At 42.0% G+C, this 24,104-nt stretch overlaps 1 protein-coding gene across 1 annotated transcript in view; it reads right to left on the bottom strand.

The window, feature by feature from the left end:
• SMG1 (SMG1 nonsense mediated mRNA decay associated PI3K related kinase) overlaps positions 1-22,861 on the bottom strand; it is a 71,143-nt gene extending 48,282 nt beyond the window's left edge. The window contains exons 1-12 of the mRNA XM_081887899.1: positions 22,493-22,861; positions 13,307-13,470; positions 10,872-11,027; positions 10,329-10,465; positions 8,496-8,554; positions 7,068-7,281; positions 5,572-5,697; positions 5,410-5,482; positions 2,741-2,838; positions 2,083-2,256; positions 1,260-1,484; positions 430-531 (exon numbers count right to left, since the gene is read on the bottom strand). Of these exons, the coding sequence (XP_081744025.1) occupies positions 430-531; positions 1,260-1,484; positions 2,083-2,256; positions 2,741-2,838; positions 5,410-5,482; positions 5,572-5,697; positions 7,068-7,281; positions 8,496-8,554; positions 10,329-10,465; positions 10,872-11,027; positions 13,307-13,470; positions 22,493-22,590 (1,626 nt within the window). The 5' untranslated portion in view covers positions 22,591-22,861. The remainder of the gene's footprint in view (positions 1-429; positions 532-1,259; positions 1,485-2,082; positions 2,257-2,740; positions 2,839-5,409; positions 5,483-5,571; positions 5,698-7,067; positions 7,282-8,495; positions 8,555-10,328; positions 10,466-10,871; positions 11,028-13,306; positions 13,471-22,492) is intronic.
• Between the last annotated feature and the right edge of the window lie 1,243 nt (positions 22,862-24,104).

The following is a 24,104-nucleotide window of genomic DNA, read 5'->3' as shown; positions in this document are numbered from 1 at the left end:
AAAGTTGTTTCACCCAAAGCGTGCTCCAAGCATATTGTGGCCTTTGTACAAAACTCCTGTAAGAGCCTTGTCAAGTACAACATCTCAATATGCCAAGCATGCTCCAGAGTTGCTTGTCTGCCTTCGTTTCTCATTCTCTTAGCACTTGGTTTCTTAAGTCCACTCCTGTTTCTAGGCACAACAGCCATCAGAGATGGAGCAACGGCCACATTTACGCTTGTCAATTCAAGCAGCACTGCAAACCAATTGGACATGATGCATGAATTGAGCTACTAACCATGCAGAACAGCTTACTCACACTGAGTCAGCTGTAAAATTAAAGGGCGTGTACATATGTACTTTCTTTTAATTTAGAAATTAACATCAAAATGCAAAATCTAAAAGTGCATCTAAACAATTGTGGCATGAAGGTAACCATTTATTGCTTACCTCTTTTTCCTTATGGTAGCGGAGTACAAGCAATTTTGATTCCGGTATAAACAATTTCTCTATAAATGATGATGGAAGCTTTGTATTTATTTGTTCAACAATCTAGACAGAGAAGAAGACTTTTCGTTATACTTTTACTTGTCAAATCTTCACTTTAAGTCAAATACATATTTTGAAAAACATTTATAGCTTGCTGAGATATTTAGCCAATGGTAATTTTAGATTTCTTCTTTCCACTGACAACTTAGAAAGGTACACAGGGTGTTTATTGTGAAGGTGGTTTCTCTCTCGCGGTGAACAAGGCATCCAAAAGCAAATGGCTTAAATCCTCCCTCCACCAAGGAGAAGCAAGGAACCATACATGATTCCTTGCCTATTGGGAGGACTTAAGCCATTTGTTAATGAATGCCGCCTGGGTAGGTAAAGGAAACGGAATGATATAATCTCACAATGGCTGCTAGCACCAGAGCCAATATTTAGAACAAGCATCAACATTTTGGCAGGTGGAAATTGTAAGCTTTTAAATATACAAACGTAAGAAGTGATCCCATAAAATACAAAGTACTTAAATCCTTAAAATGCTATTAAACCCTTCCTATCCCTCCAAACAACTCTATCAGGTAAATCACCTTTCTCCTCATTTAAAGATGGAGAGGTGGGACTGGAAAAGCAGTGATTTGCTCAAGGCCATAAAATTATTTATAGAAACCAAGATCAAGCTAGAGAATGATCTCCCTGTCCACTCTGTCCAATCACTCATGATCTTAAATTGTCAAATGAACAAACAAAAACCTATGATTAAAGTGAGATATTATGAGAACTGTATGTACCAGCATCAGTAAGTTCAACACCGAGATGATATAATCAGTACCACAAGTCTGACAATTTTCCAGCTGATCCAATCCATATGTGATGACCATGTCACAGTGTATAGTCATACTGGGATCCAGACTACCAAGCAGGACACCGACACACTCATTGGCAGCTGTCAATACAGCCTCAGAAAAGAAGACTTGATTTGCTGCTGTCACACACCTCATTACTCTGTACAAAACCTGAAAACAAAGGGAAAAGAGATACAATTAACTGAAAGATGAGTGCTGTCATGTTCCTCTGAGGCTAAAACTGCACAACCATCTGGAGTCATTCCAGCCACACGCTTTCACTAGAAAATACTAATAACTGCTACTGCACATCAAAAGGGAAAATGATTTTAAAGTCTGGTGGCATAAGTACAGACAGCACACAGGGGGCACAATGCAAAAGTTAAGCACAACTGCACCTTCCGGAGGCTTAAACAGAAAAGATCTAAGCACATCCTCATCCCACTGAAATAAACAGGGGTTGAAGATGGTTAATTTTGGCTGGAATATGTCCCAAAGAGGTATTCTGCGTAGGTCCTTTTCTGCTGATTGAAACTAAGTATGGAACAGTGAGCTTTAATCCAGTGACATCTGATGCTCTGGAAGTACACATCGGTGGTGCAGGCATGTTCCCAACAGAAAGGTTGGAGAGGGAGCACCCAGTATGTCAACTGATGGGTGACAACAACTAAGGAGAAGAGGCCACAAGCTTATCAGATTCCTGTTCAATGTGGGGCTCACTGCCACAAAGGGTTTTTAGGTATGCAACATGAAAGACAGGAAGCCTTACATCAGTTACGTATGCTTCAGTAATTGGTGGCCCTCTAATGGGACTGAATCGTTCTCCAATACTCCTCACCACGGTACTGAAAACTCGAAGTAGTGCTGCCAGTTTGGGCAGTGAAACACTAGGAGGAGGAATATCTTCATCTACCGATTCTCCAGAAGCCACGTGGCCAAGGTCCTACATGAAGAAATGTAGTTAGCATATACCCAGTGCAAATTCACAACTGCAAGCTTCGTGTATTCTAACCCCCAGTGCAAGATACTGTATCTCTATGATAACATAGGCATGTTCCAGAAGGCAGAGTTAGAGCAGAATTTGGCAGCTATGATGCCTAGCTGTTAAATCTTAAGACCTTCAAAAATGGCCTTGCTTCTACTATCTTTGGTCGGCTGTCTGATGATTTTTTGGAAGTAGGCCTTCACTATGGTAGCACCAACCCTCTAGAACACCATCTCTTGCAGTATAGGAGACACTGAAAATGAGCTTTGAGTGAAAACTGAAGATTCCTATGTTCAAAAGGGTTTTCCCCGACCCTTACAATGCTTTTAAAGTGTGCTGATCTATTCTGCCTATTGTTTATATGCAAGGGAAGACACAATATCCAACAATACCCAATATCCTGCTCCTTTTTAAACACTTATCAAGACCAGCATTTTATTACCTCAGCATACGCTTCCATATCCTCTAGAAACTGACCAAGAAGTGTGGTAGAAAATGCAAGGTCAGCTACCCAAAATGGTTCGAGGCTCTGTAACCACCCTGTACAAAATGCCAAACCAATAAAAACAAAGTTATGATCAAAAGTACGCTTGATTTACTCAGAAACAAAGTCACCTAAAAGTGAAGTGTACACACAACAAACAACCAGCTCTAATAAATCCTACACAGTGGTAATTTTATAACATCAGTTACATTTATCAAGAAAATCAAAACAGAGCAAGATGACTCATTTAGAAGAATGCATAAGCCAGGCATAGTCAACAGAGAACATTTGTGGCCAAATTCTACCTAATGAAAGCCACACCCACACCATAAACTTATAAAGCATATTGCTTTCCCCGAAAGAGTCCTGTGAACTATAGTTTGTTGAACATGCTAGTAATTGTAGCTCTTTGATGGATAAACCTAAGGTTCCCGGGATTCCTTGGGCAAAGCCACATGCTTTAAAGCCATGGTGTGGATGTGACTCAATATTGGGAAATTAAATAAAGTATCTTTCATTTCATAATTAGTTAAAAACAACTTTACAGAATTGAATGAGGTTGCCAGGTAACTATATTCTGAAAGAAAGGACATTTTGTAGAAGGTTGTCAGGGACAGGCAGGAGTCTGAGGGGTGGGCAGAGGAGGCGGGTGTAGGCAGGAAGATGATCCAGGGGAAGGGAGCCTGCAATTTTGGGGGGGGGGGGAGAGCCAGGGGAAGGAAGAAGAGAGAAAGTACGGGCAGTCAGAGACAAGAGGAGAGGAAAGAGTTGCAGGAAGGTGCATAGGTGGAAGTGACAGTCCCAGAGAGAGCTGGGCTGTGAGTATCTCCTCTGTCCCCTCCGCCACTCTCTCCATGGACAAGAATAGGCTTACAGCAAGAGAAGTAGGTGAAGCTCCTACACCTTAGAAGCTGGTGTAATCAAGTGCTTTGCCAATAAAAAACTAAACTTTCAAACACTGGTCTTCATTGGGGCTGGGTATACTCGGGACACATGGGGCATCTGCAATAAGGGACACAACATACAACACTGAAGAAATTCAGGGCTATTGGATTAATGAAGGAAGGCTTTATCAGAATCCGGCATTCCATTAAAAGAAGAAAGAGTCTACTGAGGGAGCTGCACAGTTACTTACACATAGCAACTTTATGGTCTTTTGGGGTGGGATGTATATTACTAAAAAATAGGAAAAGATTGGCCACTACTTCAGAGAGGTCTCCACAAAACTACATCCTCAATGAAATGAACAACAACAAAAAAGCAAAATAGTTGCAACATGAATATGCCCTATGTGTGAAATGTGGGTGTGAGAGAGGGCAGGAAGCTTTGCAAGAAATGGGAATGTGCAAAAGAACACCTTATTAACTCTGCCCTTGCCCCAAATTCAGTTATTGGTCCTTGCATAGGTATAAATTAAACCAAATTGGTTTATACAATTTTGATAGAAAGCCAGCTTTAGACCTCTGGGAAAACCAGATCATCTTCCCATGGTATGATGCCACTAATTTATTTTATTTTATTATTTTATTTTTAAACAAGTTGATTCTGATAAAAATGTTCAACTTTAGGAAAGCCAGACATTCCTTTTAACACTGGGGCTGCCAATGTGGTGCCCCTGAGGAGCTCTCCTAGCGCACACAAAACCATGCTCACCACACACTCATTGCACCCTTCATCAAAAAGTGGGGAGTTACCTTTCCTGCTTTGAAAATCATACAGAGCTGAAGGAGGAAGTTGAAGGAGTGATGCCTTCAATAGCAACTAAAAATGAAGAGAGGAGTGCTATTCTCCCCTACTTCCTCTTTCAGTTTTATGAGCTTTTCAAGGCTCTGATCATGCCCTGAGCAGTTGTACAGAAAGCAGAGTAAAAGAGAGGGCAGGAGCAAAAACTGAAGAATCTGGGAAATGGGAAAGAAAATTGGGGGGGGGGGGGAGTGGCTCCAGTAAAGCAGATTCTCTTGAAGTTACACAATTTTTTCACGGGTTCCCCACCATAGATCACTTCCATCTTCCATTAACTAAACTATAAAAAACCACAGTTCTGGTGCTTTCCACCACTGTCATGGAACAAAAACATGTAAAAATAATAATAATAATGAGGATACAAGAAATCCCTTCAAAACCAGCATTAAATCATAGGTCACCTTGTGGCTTTGTTATCATCCTAAGTAAAAACCATGAAGATCCATGAGGATCTGCGCCTCAGATCTATGTTTGTTGTGCAGGCAAGAACCGGATTTATGATTTTTACTGTAAGGTCTGTCACAGTTAAGCTTTAATTTGATGGTGATTTTGTTGGGACGCAAAGGAAGAGGGTCCATTTTAATTCTACTCTGATATTTACCCATACCTCTTATAAAAACACACACACTTGCTGGGGTGGGGAGGAAGGGAAGGAGACTGACAGAGCAGGGAGAGAAGCTATCAAAGACAGTGATACCAACAGCATTTTCTCAAAATTCCCACAAGTCCAGAGATTCATGTTTTAACTGAATCCCTGAATCCTATTTCCTCATTCCACTATAAGCAAAGTGAAGTATACACTAGTAATAACACTTCACCTTCCAGAAGGAAGCCAAGAACATCTATTAAGGTCATCACATGCAATTTTATTTTTTAAGACTTACCAGACACTTGCTGTGTCAGAGAAGGTTTCTGAGTGTGATCAATATGCCACCCAACTAATATGTCAACAGTGTCCTTGGAAAGCAATACAGAAAAATTAATCCACCTGTAGCACATGTGTCAATACCGATCTAAAACCAAGAAAGAGAAGCAAAGGTGCTCACCCGAAAGTTAGTGCTGAAAATGTGAGGGTAACATCGGGACACAAGGAGGATGCACTTGACACATTTACACAGCAATTCTGGTGTATCCACGTTCTCAAGGATAGACTGCAGGCTAGTCATGACGAGCTTTAAGAAAAAAAAAGTGTGCACCCAAAAAAACCCATATTGAACAAAAACTATTCAGGCTATATATTTTTTAAAAAAACAACCACACTGTTTACAGAAGTGTATCAATAACTACTATTTAAATAAATAATCTATCTTGTCAACAACATGTAGAAATGCCTGCTGATGAAGAAGTAGAACTGCTTCCGAGTAGCACTGCTTTGGTTCTCAATCTATGTTGGACATATGCTTTACAGGGGTGGAGAGAGGGGTCTGGATGGACTGGCAAGAGGGATACTGGTTCTAATGAACCTCAGGCCCACTGAGAGAAAACCAAGCGTTGCTCCTACTAATAGATTTTTCCACTCATTTTCTATGACCCACTTGCCCCTTCATCTTAAAGGTAAAGGTAAAGTACCCCTGCCCGTACGGGCCAGTCTTGACAGACTCTAGGGTTGTGCACTCATCTCACTCTAGAGGCCGGGAGCCAGCGCTGTCCGCAGACACTTCCGGGTCACGTGGCCAGCGTGACGAAGCTGCTCTGGCGAACCGGCACCAGAGCAGCACACGGAAACGCTGTTTACCTTCCTGCTATAAAGCGGTACCTATTTATCTACTTGCACTTAAGGGTGCTTTCGAACTGCTAGGTGGGCAGGAGCTGGGACCGAACAACGGGAGCTCACTCCGCCGCGGGGATTCGAACCGCCGACCATGCGATCGGCAAGTCCTAGGTGCTGAGGTTTTACCCACAGCACCACCCGCGTCCCTTCCCTTCATCTTACCCCAATTCTAAATTTCAATCTCCACCACTGAATAATTCCTGCCCATCATGTCAGTTTTTCTACCATCATTTCCAGACACTAATCAACTCTAGTAATTTTAATTCATGGTTAAACAGAAATGTGGACATCACACGCCTTTAAGGAGATGCTCTGATATCAGAAAGTAGTCTCAATAGGTTTGGAGCATTCCACAACTGGTTTAAAATTCTGTGGCAGGCAGCTTCTAGCAGTGAAAAGGTATGATTCTGAGCTAGGAGACCAATCCGTTATAGCAGACTACTACAGCACATTTATTTATTTAACAAGATTCATAAGCTGCTTTATCATCAAAACCTGGAAGCAATTTACATTAAATATATATAAAAAATAAAATCAACAGTTTTAAAAATATACATTATAAAATGCACATTAAAATATGCATCAAATCTACATCTCAACACTTATGGATTTCAGGTACACAAAGTTCTGAAACCGTTTATTATGCCCAATATCTAAAATGAAGTTTTAATGTGCTAATATGCTAGCCTGCTTAAATTTCAGCTTCTTCATTTCAGAAAATGATTCAGTATCTGAAAAGCCAAAATACTCCAATTTAACTTTTATCCTTACTTGCATTACAGATGAAAATGCTTTCTTCTCTCCCACAGTCTCCAGTGCTTTGTAAGTTGCACACAAATAAAGAAGTTTAACTTCATCTTTAGTGGATGAGCTAAATTTACTAAAAATCCATTTAAAGATCTTCTCCGCTTCATAGCTCAGAGAAGCACAAAGAAGTCCAAGACAGCAAGCTCCCTCCTGTCTGAGTTCTTGAAGCAATTTGCTACTGCATTTATGAAAAAAGAAAAAGTAGTGGTAAGCATTTTCAGTCATGAAAAGTAGACATTTAGCAAATGATGACAATAAAGACTTGAATAAATGGCTATGATCTGGTTAGCACTTTCCATTAATGTGGAAACACATGGTTTGCTGTCAATTCCTTCCACTTCCCTTCTCTTTCCACCCAACTCACAGGTGGTAACCTGAAGATTAAGTATGTTGAAGGCATTTACAAAAGGGGTGAAATGTCTCCTCTTCCCTTCTGTCCTGTGCTTTCCCCTCCATCTACAAGCACAAAGACTCTCTCACACGGAAATCAAAACGTCATTCATACAGGCGAACATTCACATACACCCAAGTATTTCTGTTCACACAAATCTACTTATTCATGGATACCTGCCAGCATATTGGTAGCATATTGCCTGGGGTTGTGGGGTACCAACATACAAGTGGGAATCAGATAAGGAGCATGAGCATGGAAAGTTGTTTTTTATGGACTCTATGGTTCTCTGTGGTTCAATATGAGACACAAGGAGGAAGGAAGGACTCTTCCCTTTACCTTCTGTCTCTCCCCTATCTCATCAGCTCAGAATTTCTTGCCACAGTTGCCATTCTAAATCAGCCCAGGAACTACTATGTCTAGTAGCAGCAGTTACTGAAATTCTGCATGCTCCATAGGATTTCACTGGTCTCCATCAGACTCAGCTCTGTCCCTGTTTCATTTTGGCTGGACATATTAGCAAATAGATATGCAAATATATACCTGTGACTCACACTTCTTAGCTCACTCTGAACCCAACCCACAATAACTGGGGGTCAAGAATGGATAGCACACTCTGCAAAGCAGTCACTGAGGTTTGACCGTAGAGGAAACATGCAATGAAGTACACTTCCTAGAATTCAAGCCAATCTCCAAAGCAAATCAGAGGTGCCATACAACTGCCTCGATACTGGGGCAATACCAAATCCAAATAAATTCCTCTTAATTGCTTCAGGAGTGCTAACCTTGCATCAATCCTGAACGAATTGATGATGTCTTCCTTGGCCTAGCAACAGATTCAAAACATGGTATGCTCCCACTGATGTCAAACTAAGCATTCAGTTATTGATTTCCAAAAGTAATCATGAGACATTTGGGCTAGGCAGCTTCCAGGTTGAAGGTGTTACCTGGCTTGCTAGCCACAAATACACTAACTTCAGGAATGCATCAGCCCAACTTACCTTTCATTAAGTACATCATGTATGGCAGTCAAGATATTATCCAGTTGTTTAACAAGCACCTGCAATAGCCAACATATACACCTTTTAAAATAATTGCTATTGCAATATAAATTCAGATTGTTCTGTCATTTGAAAGATAAACACCACTGCTTGCCATCCTATTTTTTGTCCCCCCAAAAAGTGCTACTGTATATCATTCCTGGTTGTTCATAGCACTGATGTGACTGCATTACTGGAAACAGAGTACAATAGTGCTTAATCTATGAAGCATACGTTAGACACACTAAAAACATCCTTCATGATATCCATGAAGACTTTGAGGAAAAATGTGCAGCACAAGCAGTCATTGTTTCACTTATAGGTTGCTTTTAACACCTTCTGTTCATATTAGCAACTGGATGCAACCATGTCCCATTTTTCTTAAGTTTCAGTGCAAGTCTATCCGAAGTTATGCACAACACCTCTTTAGATATAGAAATATAAAACCAAGCTACTGGAAAATAGTCGAAGCAAACTGCATTAACCACAAGATTCGTGGTATATAGGTAAAATATGTTTTGGTAAATATAGCTGCCAAATACAATTATACTACGAATTGTGACGAAACTTTGTTAATCAAATCAACAGCAGTCAAGTGATGGCCCACAATCCAAGTTATTGTGCCACCCCATCCCTTCTGAAACAGATGTTACCCTGGAAGGATGCCCAGTATTTTCTTGCCTTGTCCATGCCACTTTTAGGCTCTCCTCCCTATCCAAGTCACAGAGGATTCTCATTCCACATGGGGTACCTAATAGATCAGAAGCAGCAGCTCATACAGCACTGCCTGCACCAGATGTGTGGGGTGGTTTTTAACTGTCAAGGTTTGCACATGGTAACTAAGAAATAAAAGTTAATTTCTTTTTATACTGGTATATACTTTATTTCTTATTTCTTGAGACCATCTTTGCATAAGGCAATGAATAAAGAGATTATCACCATAGCCATTCTGCCTCTGACCCTTGGGCATCTTGGTTTCAGCAGAAGCCAGCCCTCCAGGCTAAAGTATTAACACATCATTGAAATACATCAACAACTTCAAGCCAAACAATTTTGAGATCTTTTAAACTAATATTTGATTAGATTTGTAGAGTAGCCTGAGGAGGCTCAGATTAGAACTAATTATTCATAAAGAGTGACTATGTGAACACAGGAAAACTAATTTCCCTCTGGAAAAAACTGGCTGACTGAAAAAACTGGAGTATTTGAAAACTGCTCTGCCCCTCCACCCTCCCCATTCCAAGGAAAGACAGCCCCCACCTCCCACTGCCTGCCAGCTGATGTATAGTATTCTCAGTGTAACTTCTTACTACAAGGAAAAGGGACCCTCAAGACGAGTCCCTTTCCTTCATTTATCTGCAGCACAGCTGATCTTTACTTCCTTCCTTCCAACTGCCATGGAAAGTCAGTCACACCAGGAAGAAGTCACCTGGCCAGAAATTCTTTCTTCCCTCTGGCAAGCAAGCAAGCTGCTACTCCTTCCTATCTGTGGGACAAGAATGAACACGGAAGGTTCTAGTTATCAAAGGAGGGAAGGAAGGTGAAAGGCCAGTTAACTGCTCTCCAAAAATCAAAGTTGTGGTGACAGTCAGCTGGCTCCCTCCTTCAGATCTGATATAGTCAGTGAGGAAAGCTTATATGCAGGGTTGAGAGTATTCAGAGCCAAAGTTATCCTGCAACCAGTGACAGTGCTGACAAACCTTCATTCTTTGCCCCTACAACCCAGAAACCTGCCCCAAAAGAGATCATATGAGAAACAAAGTATTAATATGTTGCTAACAGAAGATACTTAACCAGTTTGTTCTCTGGTTGCTGAATGAATTCTTTCATTTGCTTTACAGTAGCCAGTCTTCGGTCTCTGTCATCTTCCCGAGTAATCCTCCGAAGAAGATTTGACAGTCGAGACTCATCAGAGTAAGACAATGATCGCTCTAAAATTGAGATATTACACATGGGCATGCTTCTATCCAAGTATAAAGTAAACAATTACCAAGGAGCAACATATACACAATAGGCTTACTTCATCTTTATCTCACAACTTGCAGTAACTTTAGTACAAGATTTCTAGCCCTGAAGCAAATCCAAACCTGCAACAATTGACCAAGGATCATTCTTACCATTGAAAAAGCCTCTTCTTGCAGTAATTTCAGAGACAAAGTATACCCAATTTATACAAACTAAAGTGTAATAATGGCAAAATGCTAGAGATTTTGAGTTTGCAAAAATGTAATAGGGCTCTACTTTACTTTGGGCAGTGACCCTAGTGCTACTGTAGCAACAAGAAATTTTTTGCCAGATAAACAGAATTTCCCCTTTTCTCCAGGACAACACACTTACCCTGTGTTTTCCTCATGTCTTTTGTGACTAAAGCACGATTCCCATGCTGAACACTGGTAAAATCAGAATTGGTCACATTGTTAACTCTCAGCTCTTGCCCCAACGACTTCCGACCATAAGTATTTTCCCCAGATCCTCCATTGACACTGTAGCCACCTAGAAGAAAAGGTGCCAGAGCCATGTTAGTTTCTCTTGACAGCCATGCACTGTGGGTTTCTGAAAAACTTCCAAGGTTAAGAGCTACCTGTCCTTCTCAGCTGAATGACACATTTAGTGGGGATAGTTATTTATTTAAGTTTATGAATCACTCTGTTACCTATTCATTTAAGTTATGAAATATCATGGTGCGACGCAATGGTTAAATAAGGGCTTGTCAATCTTTTGGGGCCATGGGCACATTTGGAACCCAGGAAACTCATGGAAGACCACACCCCATTAATACACATGCTCTCCCATTGTAAAACTACCATACCTCGTGTGGCTGTGTGATGCAATAGCAACACAGGGGGACACCAAACTTTTGGGAGTATATGGCTTTGAGAGCCAGTGTGGTATAGTGGTTAGAGTACTGCACTAGGACCTGGGAGGCCAGGGTTCAAATCCCCACTCAGTCATGAAGCTCACTGGGTGACCTTAGGCTGGTCGCTGCCTCTCAGACTAACCTACCTCACAGGGTTGCTATGGAGATTAAATGAGGATGGGAATAACTATGTGTGCCACCTTGATGTCCTTGGAGAAAAAGGTGGGATATAAATGCCCTTAATGAATAAAATAAATAATTCTGACCACCTTAGAAACTGTCATGGGGGACGATGCACCCCATAGCCATGCATGCACCCACCCCACTGTTTTCCTCATATGGGGCAATTAATATGCGCCCTGCCCCATGGTGAACACCACATATATGCCGCCTTACACTGAAACCTCCTTCACAAATATCCCATCCAACACTCAACTGTCTCCACAGGAGGTCTGACAATGGTGAGTTTCTTTTATTATTTCATCTCACAACCACCATTTAACTAGGTCATGTAGAGAGACAGCAACTGTGGCATGCCATCTGTTTAACCAGACAAATAACTCAATAAATGAAAATGCTCATGCAATCCCTTCCCCATCCTGAGACCTCCACACCCACCCTGCACTGAAACTCTAAACACTGAAACCGTACACTTAAAAGCCACCCCCACACACTGCTCCACACAACACCCACACCCCTTACCCCCTCATAATCACCCTAGACTGAAACACATACACACTGCCTGACACTGAACCTCTTCCCACACAGCGAACACCCTCAGAATGTTCACTAGGAAGACAGATTAAATATTGGAAAGAATCATACTAACAGGAACCCAGTGATGTATGTCACGTGGAGAGATACCGTATTTTTCTGTCTATAAGATGCCCCCATGTATAATACGCCCCATAATATTTGACAATATTTTTAGGGGGGGGCTACTCTTATACACGGAAAAATACAGTAGTAATTGTGGCAATGTATCCTGTGACTCATATGTCAAACCATTAGACCACACTGCCAGCATCACAGTGCTCCTGTCCAAAGTGGAGAGGCAGTGTTGTGCAGTAGTTGGTTTACCTTAAAATCTAAGAGTTAAGAGACATTAGAGATGTAAGCAAGCATAGTTTGTAACATTGCACATCATCATCACTGATCACGGGGCACATCTGTTAAGGCATTAGAGACCTTACTTTCCAGTTTCTCAGCTTCTGTGGTGCTTGAGCCAATGGGTATTTTTTAAGCCATCATTTAAGAGAATAAGTCTAGCATAAACATGGGGTTGCATATCATGATGAGAGAGAGGTGGTCAGGGGAGGCAGCCATGCTCTCCACAGGGGACACTAGGAGAGGAGTACCCATATATCTGTTCAATAGGGAAACAAGTCTTCATGATAACATACAGGACTCCCTCGAGTCTGTGACACTGATCTCAAAAAACCAGTCCCATAACTGCTACTCACACCACCATCAGGGTTTGGGGACCACTTATATAGCTGATGGCAACAAAAAAGAAGGTAGTATTAGTACCACCCTATTTCTGTTGTTTTAAACCATTTCTAACATTGTGTAAGATTGTGTTTTAATGCAAATATTGTGTTTTAATTGTTGTAACCTGCCCCATGTGCCTGCCTGAGTATCTGTGTGTGAGAGTCTGCTGCATTTCTTTAAGTCAACCCCACTCCCCAGCTGTGTGAATATGTGTGCTTGATGCATGTGTAACCTGTGTATGGTGAATGTGCGCACATGCAAGATTGCACTTGGCATGCTCACTGCTAGCAAGCAGCTCCAGAGGAGCAGCCGACCCTCAATGAAACCATGGGGTTGAAAAAGTCAGCCACCCCTCATCTAGACCACAAACTAGTTTATTTCCACTGGCAGTATTCCTTTTTACCTATGAAGACAAATTATGTACCTTTTTCTTCATTCTGTATGTCAGTGGGGACTCTGATATCATCATGTCTATGTCGAGACACCACCGCTGAATTCGAGGATTGTAATCCATAAGAAGAAGAACTACTCCGGTCTCTGGATGAAGAGTATTTTAAATTCTCTTGGTCAGCTGATACACTGTCAGTTCTGCAAAAAGAGAAATATTTTAAGTGAGTGCTCTACTCCGATTTGGCCCTTACTATTCCCACATTTCTAGAATTTCTGATCTCTAAATAGGAAAGGGTGGAAGAGTGGAGAAGTATTCACTAGCTTGTGGAACATATGAATTCTCCCTGTGACTTAACAATCTGATAAGTGGAGTCCCAGCTGATAAAACATCACTGGCCCAGTGAAAAATTCATCAAGTTAACAAGCAAGTTAAGCACCTGTATGAGGAGAAGGTCAGTACCACCTATTTCTGTATTTAATTTATTGCGGCATCAGCTAAAAGTGCATCAAGGACACAGCAAAAGCACTAGGTGTTAAGAACTAAATTTCAGTGGAGTAAAACCTGTAAAAACTTAAAGAGCTGCTACGAATGATAAACCTGCAGAAACCTAAGTTTATACGCTTCCCTAACAGGAAAGCCCACAACTAACAGCTTTTCAATGCTATTCCAAGTCAAATTAGCAACAGTCCTCAAGTTTTCACCGTGTAAAAAGAGAGAGAGAATTATGAATTATTATTAGAGAAGGGAGACTCAAATATTATGCAGCTATGTGAGATGCATTCCCATATGGGAAACGCCTTTTAAAAACCAAATATTGACCTAGCATGATGAACATATCTATTCCACTACACGTTAGGCCAGTGAAATACATGCATCAGTGATGTAACATGGAAGTTTACACAGTTTACCCTGCATGGAAGAACTTTCAACATCAGACGTGGCTAATATAAAAAGCTCCCCAGTGTCAGTGTTTGACATCACAGGTTCCTCAGCTCCCCATACCCCCCTCTGCCCACTAACAAAAAGTATTTTGATTAAATGCCACCATGATTTAGTAGTCTTAAGCTCTCATCTAGTAGAGCAGCTCTCTCAGAATCCTATCTCCATGATCAACCTTAAAAACAAAACATAAAGTGTTCAATACCCAACACTGGGTTATGCATCAGATTCAGATGAATTACAAGACCAAAGCAGGCCACTTCAGACAGATTCATGGCTTATCTGAGCCCAAAACTAGATCTTTCAAAGTACTCTGAACTGAGGACCACCAAATTGATTCTGAGTACTTCAGAGATTCAGAGGTGCTAAAAAAAAGAGAGCTGCAGACAGCATATCTGAAGAAACAGAAACATTTTCCCCACAGCCTGCTTGCCAAGAAAACAGAAAGTGAGGAGAAAGTGAAGAGAGGTCTCTTAGAAGACTGTTATGTCTAGCTTCTACTCTGAGATAATGGTTTTACCAGGGCTCTTCGCTTTGGCAAAGGTATCTTCTTGCTTGTTCTGTGCTCTGTTAGTTCTGCTCATGGTTCTTGCTTAGAAAATGCTGGGCATTCAAGTCATTCTATGTCTGTTACATGCTCACACATCCACTTCTATCTAATCTGTTTGCACTTGGTTTCTGCATCTTTTGGTACCAACTAACCAGAACACATGCCTGAAGCTGTTTTTCTAGTTCTTAATCCCTACCCCATGCAACCATCCTCCTGAAATTTGGTAGTTTGCCTTCACAGTGACACCTCTAAGATCTATGTGCCATATTCAGAGTAAAACTGTTGCTCATAAACCACAGGGAGGGAGGAGGATATTTTACCCCCCCCCACCCTAAAAAGCAACCTTAAAACTACTAGACCGCTTTGTCTGCAATTTGGCAGGTTTCTTATCTAGGAAGAACCTCTTTGATGTATGTTATTTCCATAGAAACTGCCCTATAATAGGGGAAATTAGGTGAATCCCTTTTTAATCACCCTAAAATTGCAAGGTTGCCCTTGAAATTTGACAGGATTCATCCTCTCAGAAGGGGCTACAACGCCTGCAAATTTCATCCAACTCTGATTCAACTTCAGACTGCAAGCCAAATTGGATAGTCTCCAAACTGCTTCGAACAAAATCAGGCTGTTTCCCAAATGCCAAATGAGGATCCAAACCAAATTCTGTGGTTGCTAGAGACCACTAGAACTGAAGCTTCTGAATTTTACAAGTATCTGTTAGCATTCTTTTGTTGGAGGAAAAATCCCAAAGCAGCACAGTTCACCTCTCCTCACGAATGCATTTCACAATAATAAAGAACTCATGCCATGATAAATTTGTTAGTCTTTAAATGCCACAATAGTCTTCCTTATTTGTAATAAAACTGCTCACCTTAACTCATTTGATCTCTTGTAATATATAATGCAACACATAATAGGATACAAAACAAACCAAGTCAATTTCACATTAGTAATGTCCCACAGTGTCCTTAGTTAGAGGTAGACAAAACACACATTTACCATATATAAACATTCAACCAACTAGACACTCTGAAAAGTCGCAGAATAGGGCTTCCAGTAGGAGTGAAGAATTGCCAAAACAGGAGTGCAGGGAGGATTACCTTGTACAAGGTGAAGTCCTATTTGCTCACACAAGACACCTTAGCTACAACCCAACGCATGTAAGACTTTCGCTTGTGCATCTTAATACCCAACACATTCAATCTCCAAGAGACAACAAAAATGACAGCCATGGATGGTGTGATAGCGCTCAATTCCCTGGATTTGTTTCTTACAACATGCAGCAAAATGAACAAATGATACAAGTCATCTTATTCAAATTCTCCCTGACCAACCTCATTGGCTGCCATGTACAGGAGAATGGAAAAGTGAAGGCATCAAGGCACAGATTGGGGGACGTTCAATTCTGCCCATTCATGAGCGGAAGTGACTTCCTCTAGAGCAATGGAACTTCCCCTTCCTCTCCATACCCCCCATCCCTCCAAATCTGCTCTAGAGTGCTAGAGGACCCTCCAGAGCAGATTTGGAGGGGCTGCAGGGGAAAGAACTCCCATTTCTTCCTCTTGCATAACACCTGATATCATCCATTCTTTTTCCCCCCACACAAAGCGAGTTGAAAAGAGCAGCTTTCAATAACTGCCATGCATTTTCAGTAATGTCTTATTTCTAACTGTAGTTAATAATTCACACTTTGCCATCTAATGAACTGAACCACTATAATGCAATTTCCCCCTCTAGCTACATGTAAGATTTGCTGTCAAGGAGATAAAGAACTACATAACTTTTAGAAGACATCTGGACGCAGTTCTGCATTGGGAAGCTTTTAAGGTGTGATATATTTACTATGTTTTATATATGCTGTAAGCCGACCAGAATGGCTGGGGAAACCCAGCCAGATTGGCGAGGTATAAATAATAAAATTATTATTATTTCTCTCATTAAACTGTCAGTATAGCACACTGATACTTCCATCCTTTCTTCATTTTACACATTATAATGAGCTATTATAGACCAGGGATATCCTACTTCCCTTCACGTGTTGTGAAGTGCAATTTCCATCATCCATGCTCACTAGCCATGTTGGGACTGATGGGAGTTGCAGTCCACAACACCTAGAGCTCACCACATCAGCTACAGCATCATAACCATACTGCATCCTTGGCTCTGCAAACATAGTAAGAACAAGAAGCCAATACTACCCACTTTAACAGCAGTTTTGTGGAGAACTGAAAGTAATATCTGACACAACCTCAACATTACTAGAAGAGTGATTATTTTTCCTTGATGCACAAACTCATCTAGGCTTTTAACCTATCCATAAGACAGACCCAGGAGACCCTCCTTATTTTAAAAAGAAAAGAGACAGGAGAACATCTCAAGATGAGCATGATCTCAAACTGGTGCTAGATGGAGAATTTGTTCAGAAGTCTAAAATTTGTGGAACAAATGTATTCTTCAGTGGCAGTCATTACATGTTCTCTTGAAAACAGAAGCTTTGAGACTGCATCTTCTGAAGAACATGCAACCATTGTGCTTGAAATGGTGTGTTTGTTAAAAAATGGCAGGTTTAACACATGACTTTTTGCCTTCAAAAATGATAAAACTCCTTTCTCAGTGCTGCTATGCTGCAGAGCAAGTTGTGACAGTTCCTAAATGAAGTATATGTTTACCCTAACCCCTGCTACTCCTCACACCATCATATGACCCACAAAGATACTAAAAAGGGAAAGTCACAGCCTGAGTGGAGGTTGGCTTTGTCTCTCAGTTTACTATAAACATATCCAAGGAAATAGGATTTTTAAAGTAGAAACTTAATTTTACTATTCTACAAAAATACAGTACGCACACAGAGAAAAATAAAGCTATAAAAATGTTTATCCAGCACAGCTACTATATGGACAGGAGTTATCTATGGAAGAAGGAAAAGTGCTTTCATAGCAAGTATTGTACTGACAACCATGATTGCAAAAGAAGAGGGAAACCATATGGAGAGCCAAGAGGCATGCAGCTGAATTTTCTAGATGGAAAAGGCTTTCCTGAAGCTGCTAAAAAGAGGAAGGCAGGAACAGAGGACATCAAAATATATGTAATAAGGCGTAACAGAGTGAAGAAGTAGTAGTCAGTTATGTATGAGGATCAATTACTAGGATTACCATTTTCTTTCTTTTTTAACTGGTACTGCTCCTGTGCCTTTGACAGCAGCTTGACAATTAGGAAACTAGCAGAAGAAGCTTTTCCCATTGCTTTTCTCCACTCTAAGAAAAACTTCACCTGTATAACCTGTGCCAGGCTGCAATTAAAGAAACAGGGCTAGCAAAAACGCAGCAAACTTAAAAGTTCCTGGAAATGCCTGAAATTTAAGCTAGAGCCTTTAGAGGGAATGCAATTTCAATGGTTAATGGTTATGGTGAGTTATCAATAGTTTATTGAAAAGTTTACCACACAAATGGCCCTCTTCACAATATTACCTTCTATCAATGTAGTAACATGTAGATTAACCATATCAAGTGAAGCATTCTCTAGTATTTCTCGCTTGAGCAGAACTTAGGAGGCTGCCTAAGACAATGTTTTACCCACTCAAAGTGTATGGTATGAAGAGATTAGAGACTGGTAATTTCTTTGAAGACTGTAGATGTCTACAACAAGTCAAGTGAAATCCAGTACGTATTTCTGCACCTAAAAGGTGACCCTTTTCAAGAAAGGAACATAAAGGGCCTACGTTGTTCATGAATTACTGCTTGCCTTCTCTGGTGACCTAATTTGGAGATTCAAAGGATTCTTGGGAAGACACCCTGCTGCAAAACTAAGGTATTTATCCTTTTAGGATTCAATCCTATGTTTGCTTACTAGGCATAAGCTCCAGGAAGAAGAGTGGGTCATATATATAGGTTGTTCGCATATAATAAAATATAATTTAAAATAAAATAAATTAATATTACAATAATTTTATAAAATGAATGATACCTTTTGTTTTGTTAAAACAGGAAACAACATTTAAGTTTGATAAGAAAGTACAGCACATATTTTCAATGTTTCCCAAAATTTCCATTTTTTTCCTGGGGAAAGTTTCCTCCCCACAGCCTCAAAATTTATAAATTTTTATATCTTTATTTCATGTAGTCACTGGTTTTCAACATTGTAATATATCATCAGCTAAACATAGCGATATACCAATATACCACAATGTCTGAAATAAGGATGGAGCTATGTAGAGGTATTGGCTGGGTTCCTGGTTTTCCCCGCATCGTGATTTTTGCCGGAGCTTGCTCCTGTGATTTGCTGCCCCCTGTAGGAGGTTGGGGAGAGCTGAGCCGACAAAATTAATAAGGGCTGCATTGGCTGGCTCCACGGTTTTCCCCACATTGTGATTTTTGCATAGAGCACACACACGTATATTGCCAGGTCAAAAATTATGAGACCAATATCATGATATGGACTTCAAACCAGTTTTGGATTATTTACTGATTTACTGATGATTTACCCAGCCCTAGTAGTCACTAACATCTACTATCAAACACCTTGCCATTGTTTCAGACAGCAGCAACCCCTGGAGCCCTACCTAGGGATGTCTGGAATTGAATCTACATCCACAGAATAAGCCTCCACCAAAAAAGCTATGACAATTCACCTTAAGTCCTTATCCTGAATGACAGAGGCATGAAAGTTTGTACTTCATTTACAATACATTCAAACTGGAGTGCTGTGTATCTTAGCTGTATCATTTATGTATCTGAAAGGATGAAGTTGGTTCTCGGACCGATTACATCAAACTTGTTGCCAACATGCATTTTAAGTGATTTTTCTCAAATGTGATTATGACACTGATGCAATTTTATTTATACAGTGCCTTCAGTTTAGCCTCTCATCATTAATGTATAACTTCTCTCTTTCCATTATTCAAAAAGATTAGCAACATTCTGTTTAACACTGTTGCCTTACAAACAAACCTTTCTATGTTGCGGTTTAGCAGTGTTGGCTTTAGAAGCAATCTCATGCATAGGCGCCGACTCCATGGGGCCTGAGGGGGCCCGAGCCCCCTCAAAAATTCGTTTGGGGGGGCTCTGCCCCCCCAATAATTTAATAAAATTATTAGTTATATGATGCTTTGTAAAATCACAAAATTATGTTGGTATTTTTTATTTTCCTTGTTTGACGATAGTTACCTTTTAAAATACATTCAGTAATGAGTTAAAACAAAGCCACTCCCGATCTAGAGAGGGGGTGGGGTTGCGGGCTCTCGACCCATCAACAATCTCGAGGGGCTGGCGTCAGCCCCGCGAGAAGCGGGGATTCCCCCTAGCTCATTAATATTCACCGCCCACGGCGGCAGCCAATCGGCTGCCGCAAAGGGTGGGCCCTCACAGGTTCACTTAAGGTCGGGGCAGCCCGGGGCTCGCCCCTTTCGTTCCCCCAGCAGCAGCGGTTTGGAGGTCTTGGGCCCCCCCAATATTTTTTATAAGTCGGTATGGGCCCCCGCCCCCCCCAATATTTTTTATAAGTCGGCGCCCCTGATCTCATGTCCTGCACTCTCAAATTGTTGACTCTCTGGTCCTAGTCCAACACTCTAACCACTACACCACCAAATAAATGCTACTGGGAAAAGTGGAGACCAAGAGATAAGTATCCAGTTGTTGTTTTTTTAAAAAAAAAACTACTTAAATGTGTCTTTTTAACAGTAACCCCACATGTCACATAGCAAACCATTTTTGAAACTGAGGGGACTTTCATGAGCAGACTGTGGTATGACATGGGGACCTGCTCTTCTTAGTGGTCAAAAAACCACACTGGCCATGCCCAAGTTATTCCTTGGATACCAATTTGCAGTACAAAACTCATTTGCCCTTTTTGGAGATGTCAAATGATTTATCTCAATATTACTGACAAGCAAAACTGAACTATTAGTTTTACACACCTGAAAATGTGGAACAGAACCAATGTTTATTTTTTGTAAACTGCCGAGAGGTCTTAAAACAATCAAGCAGCATATAAATGTTGTGGAATAAATAAAATAAATAAATCTTATTATCATTTAGGTACATGACATTATCACCTCACACCCATTTCTTTAACATTGATACAAATAGCACAACCCTATAAGCATCTATTCTAAAGTCCTAGAGTTTAATAGAACTCAAATAACTGTGTATACAACTACAGCCTACATGCACTTTGATGTCACCAATGTGCTGCAAGTGAAAAGATACGTCCTGAGTACCTAAGTATAGTGAACATATTAGACCAAATTATGACAAATTTTAAAATTAAAAATAGAAAATCTGAACCATTAAGGATTTAATTTTATCACCCATTTAAAATACTAGATTCACTGTAAAATCTAACAGCATCATAAGCAATCTAAAAAACCCAAATTTAAGAGTTAATAGTTTCAAACCCTTTCAAGTACTGTAAATGCATTTTAAACTAGACACTAAATCCTTGACACAAGTCACCAGGCCTTCCTTATGTCTAGACAGTATCAACAAGTTACCATCTAGACAACAAAGTTGCAACTCCAAAGTCCTGTGAAATTAACCCAGTGGATGAAGGCACCCAATGAACAATTAATTCAAATTCCATCAATTATAGGAAGGAGAACTGCAGAAGCAGAGGATGGGAACGTGCATGGAAACGGTACCTGGCACTCCAGATGTTGTTGGATCCTAATTCCCATCAGCTCCAGCCAGCATGGCCAATGGCCCAAGATGATTTTAGTTTGAGAGTCCAGCAACATCTGGAAGGCCATAGGTTACCTATCCCAACCCAAAGTCCTCTACTGTGGGTATAAATGCTGTATTTCATGCTTTTGCTCTACTGCAGCATTTGTTAAGGCACCAGCTTTTGCAGAGCCCATTAATATTTATTATTCCTCAACTGGCAAGGAGGGGTGTGTGCCTCTCTATAAATTATCCCACCCACTCGTAGAATCATATCTCGATGGGAAGGTACATAAAAGCCATCCGAGTTCAACCTCCTAGGCAAGACCTCTTAGTACAAAAACTTCCCCCAATATACAAGTTTCCCACCCACCCCATGCCAAATCCTCTTTCCCACCCCAGAAATAAAAGATCTATGAAATAGGAAAACCCCACCACGCACGGGGCCTATTACCTCCAACCAGCGCACTGGGTTGGTCACACACATGCAGAGAGAGAGAGAGTGAAAGCAAACTTCCCCGCACACACACGTACCCGGAACCAGTATCTCTACGGAGGCCCTGCCAACAAGGGTGGAGGTGGAGAGACACAGACATAAGAAAGGAAGAGAGGAAGAAACGGGGTGGGATTCCACACACACACAGTTGCCCACCCGCTTTAAACCTCCCTAGGCCTCAAAACCAACCCGAAGAAGCGGCGGCGGTAGTAGTAGTAGAAGCACCACGACCTCCCTCCCTCGTAGGCCGCGAGGGAGAGGCATTGCAAGGGCTTCCCCCGTCTCCTGCCACCTCCTCCTTCCCGCTCCGACGATCCACAACACGGGCCGAAGCGGCCAGCCTCTCCCTCTCCGCGCTAGGCCGCGCCAGGCGAGCCCTGCCGGGGCGGCGGGTGGGCGCATGAGAGGGCAACTTTCCTTCAACCCCCACCCCGGGCGGCCGGCTCCCTTCCTGCCTCAGGGCCTCCGACCCCGGCCAAGGCTGAGGGGAGCGAGGGAGGCACCCGCACGCTGCCCTCAGACCCTAGGCCCCGCCGCCGCCGCCCCGCCGTAGTAGACACCCGCCTGCCTGCCCGCTCGCCCACCTGGGTTGCCAGTCATTCCAGCTCCGCGGGTGATAGTGCTGCCTGGTGCCGGAGGAAGAAGCGCCGCTCAGCCGAGACCCCGGGGCTCTGCGGCTCATTACCTTGCCCGAGACGGCATGGCCGGCCGGGGAAGCGGCGGCGGCAGGGGAAGGAGGAGGAGGAGGAGGCAATAACAACAATAATAGCAGCAGCAGCAGTAAGAAGAGCGGCGGTAATGGAGGCGAGCGGCTACTGCGGCTCGGCGGGGTGGCTACTCCTCCTGAGGCGGCGGGCGCTCCTCCTGCTGTCTCACACGGGAGGCGGGGAGGCGGAGGAGGAGGAGGAGGCGACGACAGCGACGGCGGCCCCGCCTGCTAGTAGTGCTGCTGCTGCTGCTGCTGCCGCCTGATTCCAGCAGGCTGAGGCGAGGGCCCGCGCGCGGCATGCCGGGAACGCAGGCCGAGACGAGCCGAGGTGACCGCCTGCCGCGGAGCATCATGGGACGGCCGCTGCTCTGGCCGAGTCGTGAGGGGAGAAGGGGCGGGTTGGGTTCTTCCCGTTCCTACCTCTCTGCTCAGGGCATGGCAGCCACAGCTCTCTCTCTAGCTGTCAGATTCATAATAATAATAGACATATTTAACAAATGACAGAGAGGAATATACAGACAAGAAAACGAAAAGTAGTATTTAAGCAAGAATAATTAGGATACAGTCACCGTCAGCGCAAACATATTAAACTTGTGTCAGTGCTGCAACCCCTCCAAAATGTCCATATGGGCATCTGCAAGCAGAACTGGCGTCTTCAGAGACATCCCCTTTTAAAATGTGGTTGGGGGTGTTATTGGGTGGTTGTTTTTATTTTGATTATATATTTTGTGGTTTTATATTTGGATTTCGTTCTATCAACCACCCTGAGATCTACAGGTACTGTATAGGGCAGTGTATAAATTCAATAAATTGAAGGAGAAGAAGAAGAAGAAAAGGGTGCTGGATCAGGAAATACGTTCAAATTCAGCACAAAGCAGGGCTGTGGGGTCCTCCGCCCATTGGGCAATTCCATAGTAATGTTTGCTGCCCTGGGCTCCTTTGGGATGAAAGGCAGGATATGAATCTAATAAACAACAATAAGGACAATTAAGTATAAATTGAAAAGTGTATATGTGAAAGTGGGTTCTGTGTTGCAGGTTAGGAGTCAGAGGTGGAACAGTTGAAGACCACCACTCTAATATTCAGCTTTGTCACATATCCATGGAGTCTAGTGTTATCAGACAGGGAGAAAAAACTTCTATTTCCACTTTCTCTGTGCCGTGCATAATTTCATACATTTCTACAATGTGACCTGCTACTCTCCTTTAAACTAAAAAAGGCCAACTTGCTGCAACCTTTCTTAGTAGGGAAGTTGCTCCACCCCCCTTGATCATTTTGGTTGCCACTTTACGAACCATTGTTGATTTCATATGACTAGAACTATCAACTTGGAGTGGGAGGCAAGTAAAAGCTAGATACATGAACGTAGCTCCTAATGAATCTTCAGGATTCTTACATGAGAAACCCAGCATCTAGACACACCTCTTGCCCTTGGACTGCATTGTAAATATCATAGTGACATCTCAATAATATCAGTAGCTTCCCAG

Source organism: Podarcis melisellensis (assembly GCF_964234715.1).
Source record: "Podarcis melisellensis genome assembly, chromosome: 14".
Classification (NCBI taxonomy): Eukaryota; Metazoa; Chordata; class Lepidosauria; order Squamata; family Lacertidae; genus Podarcis; species Podarcis melisellensis.
Note: the sequence above shows the minus strand (reverse complement) of the source record. Positions and strands in the feature narration are given on the sequence as shown.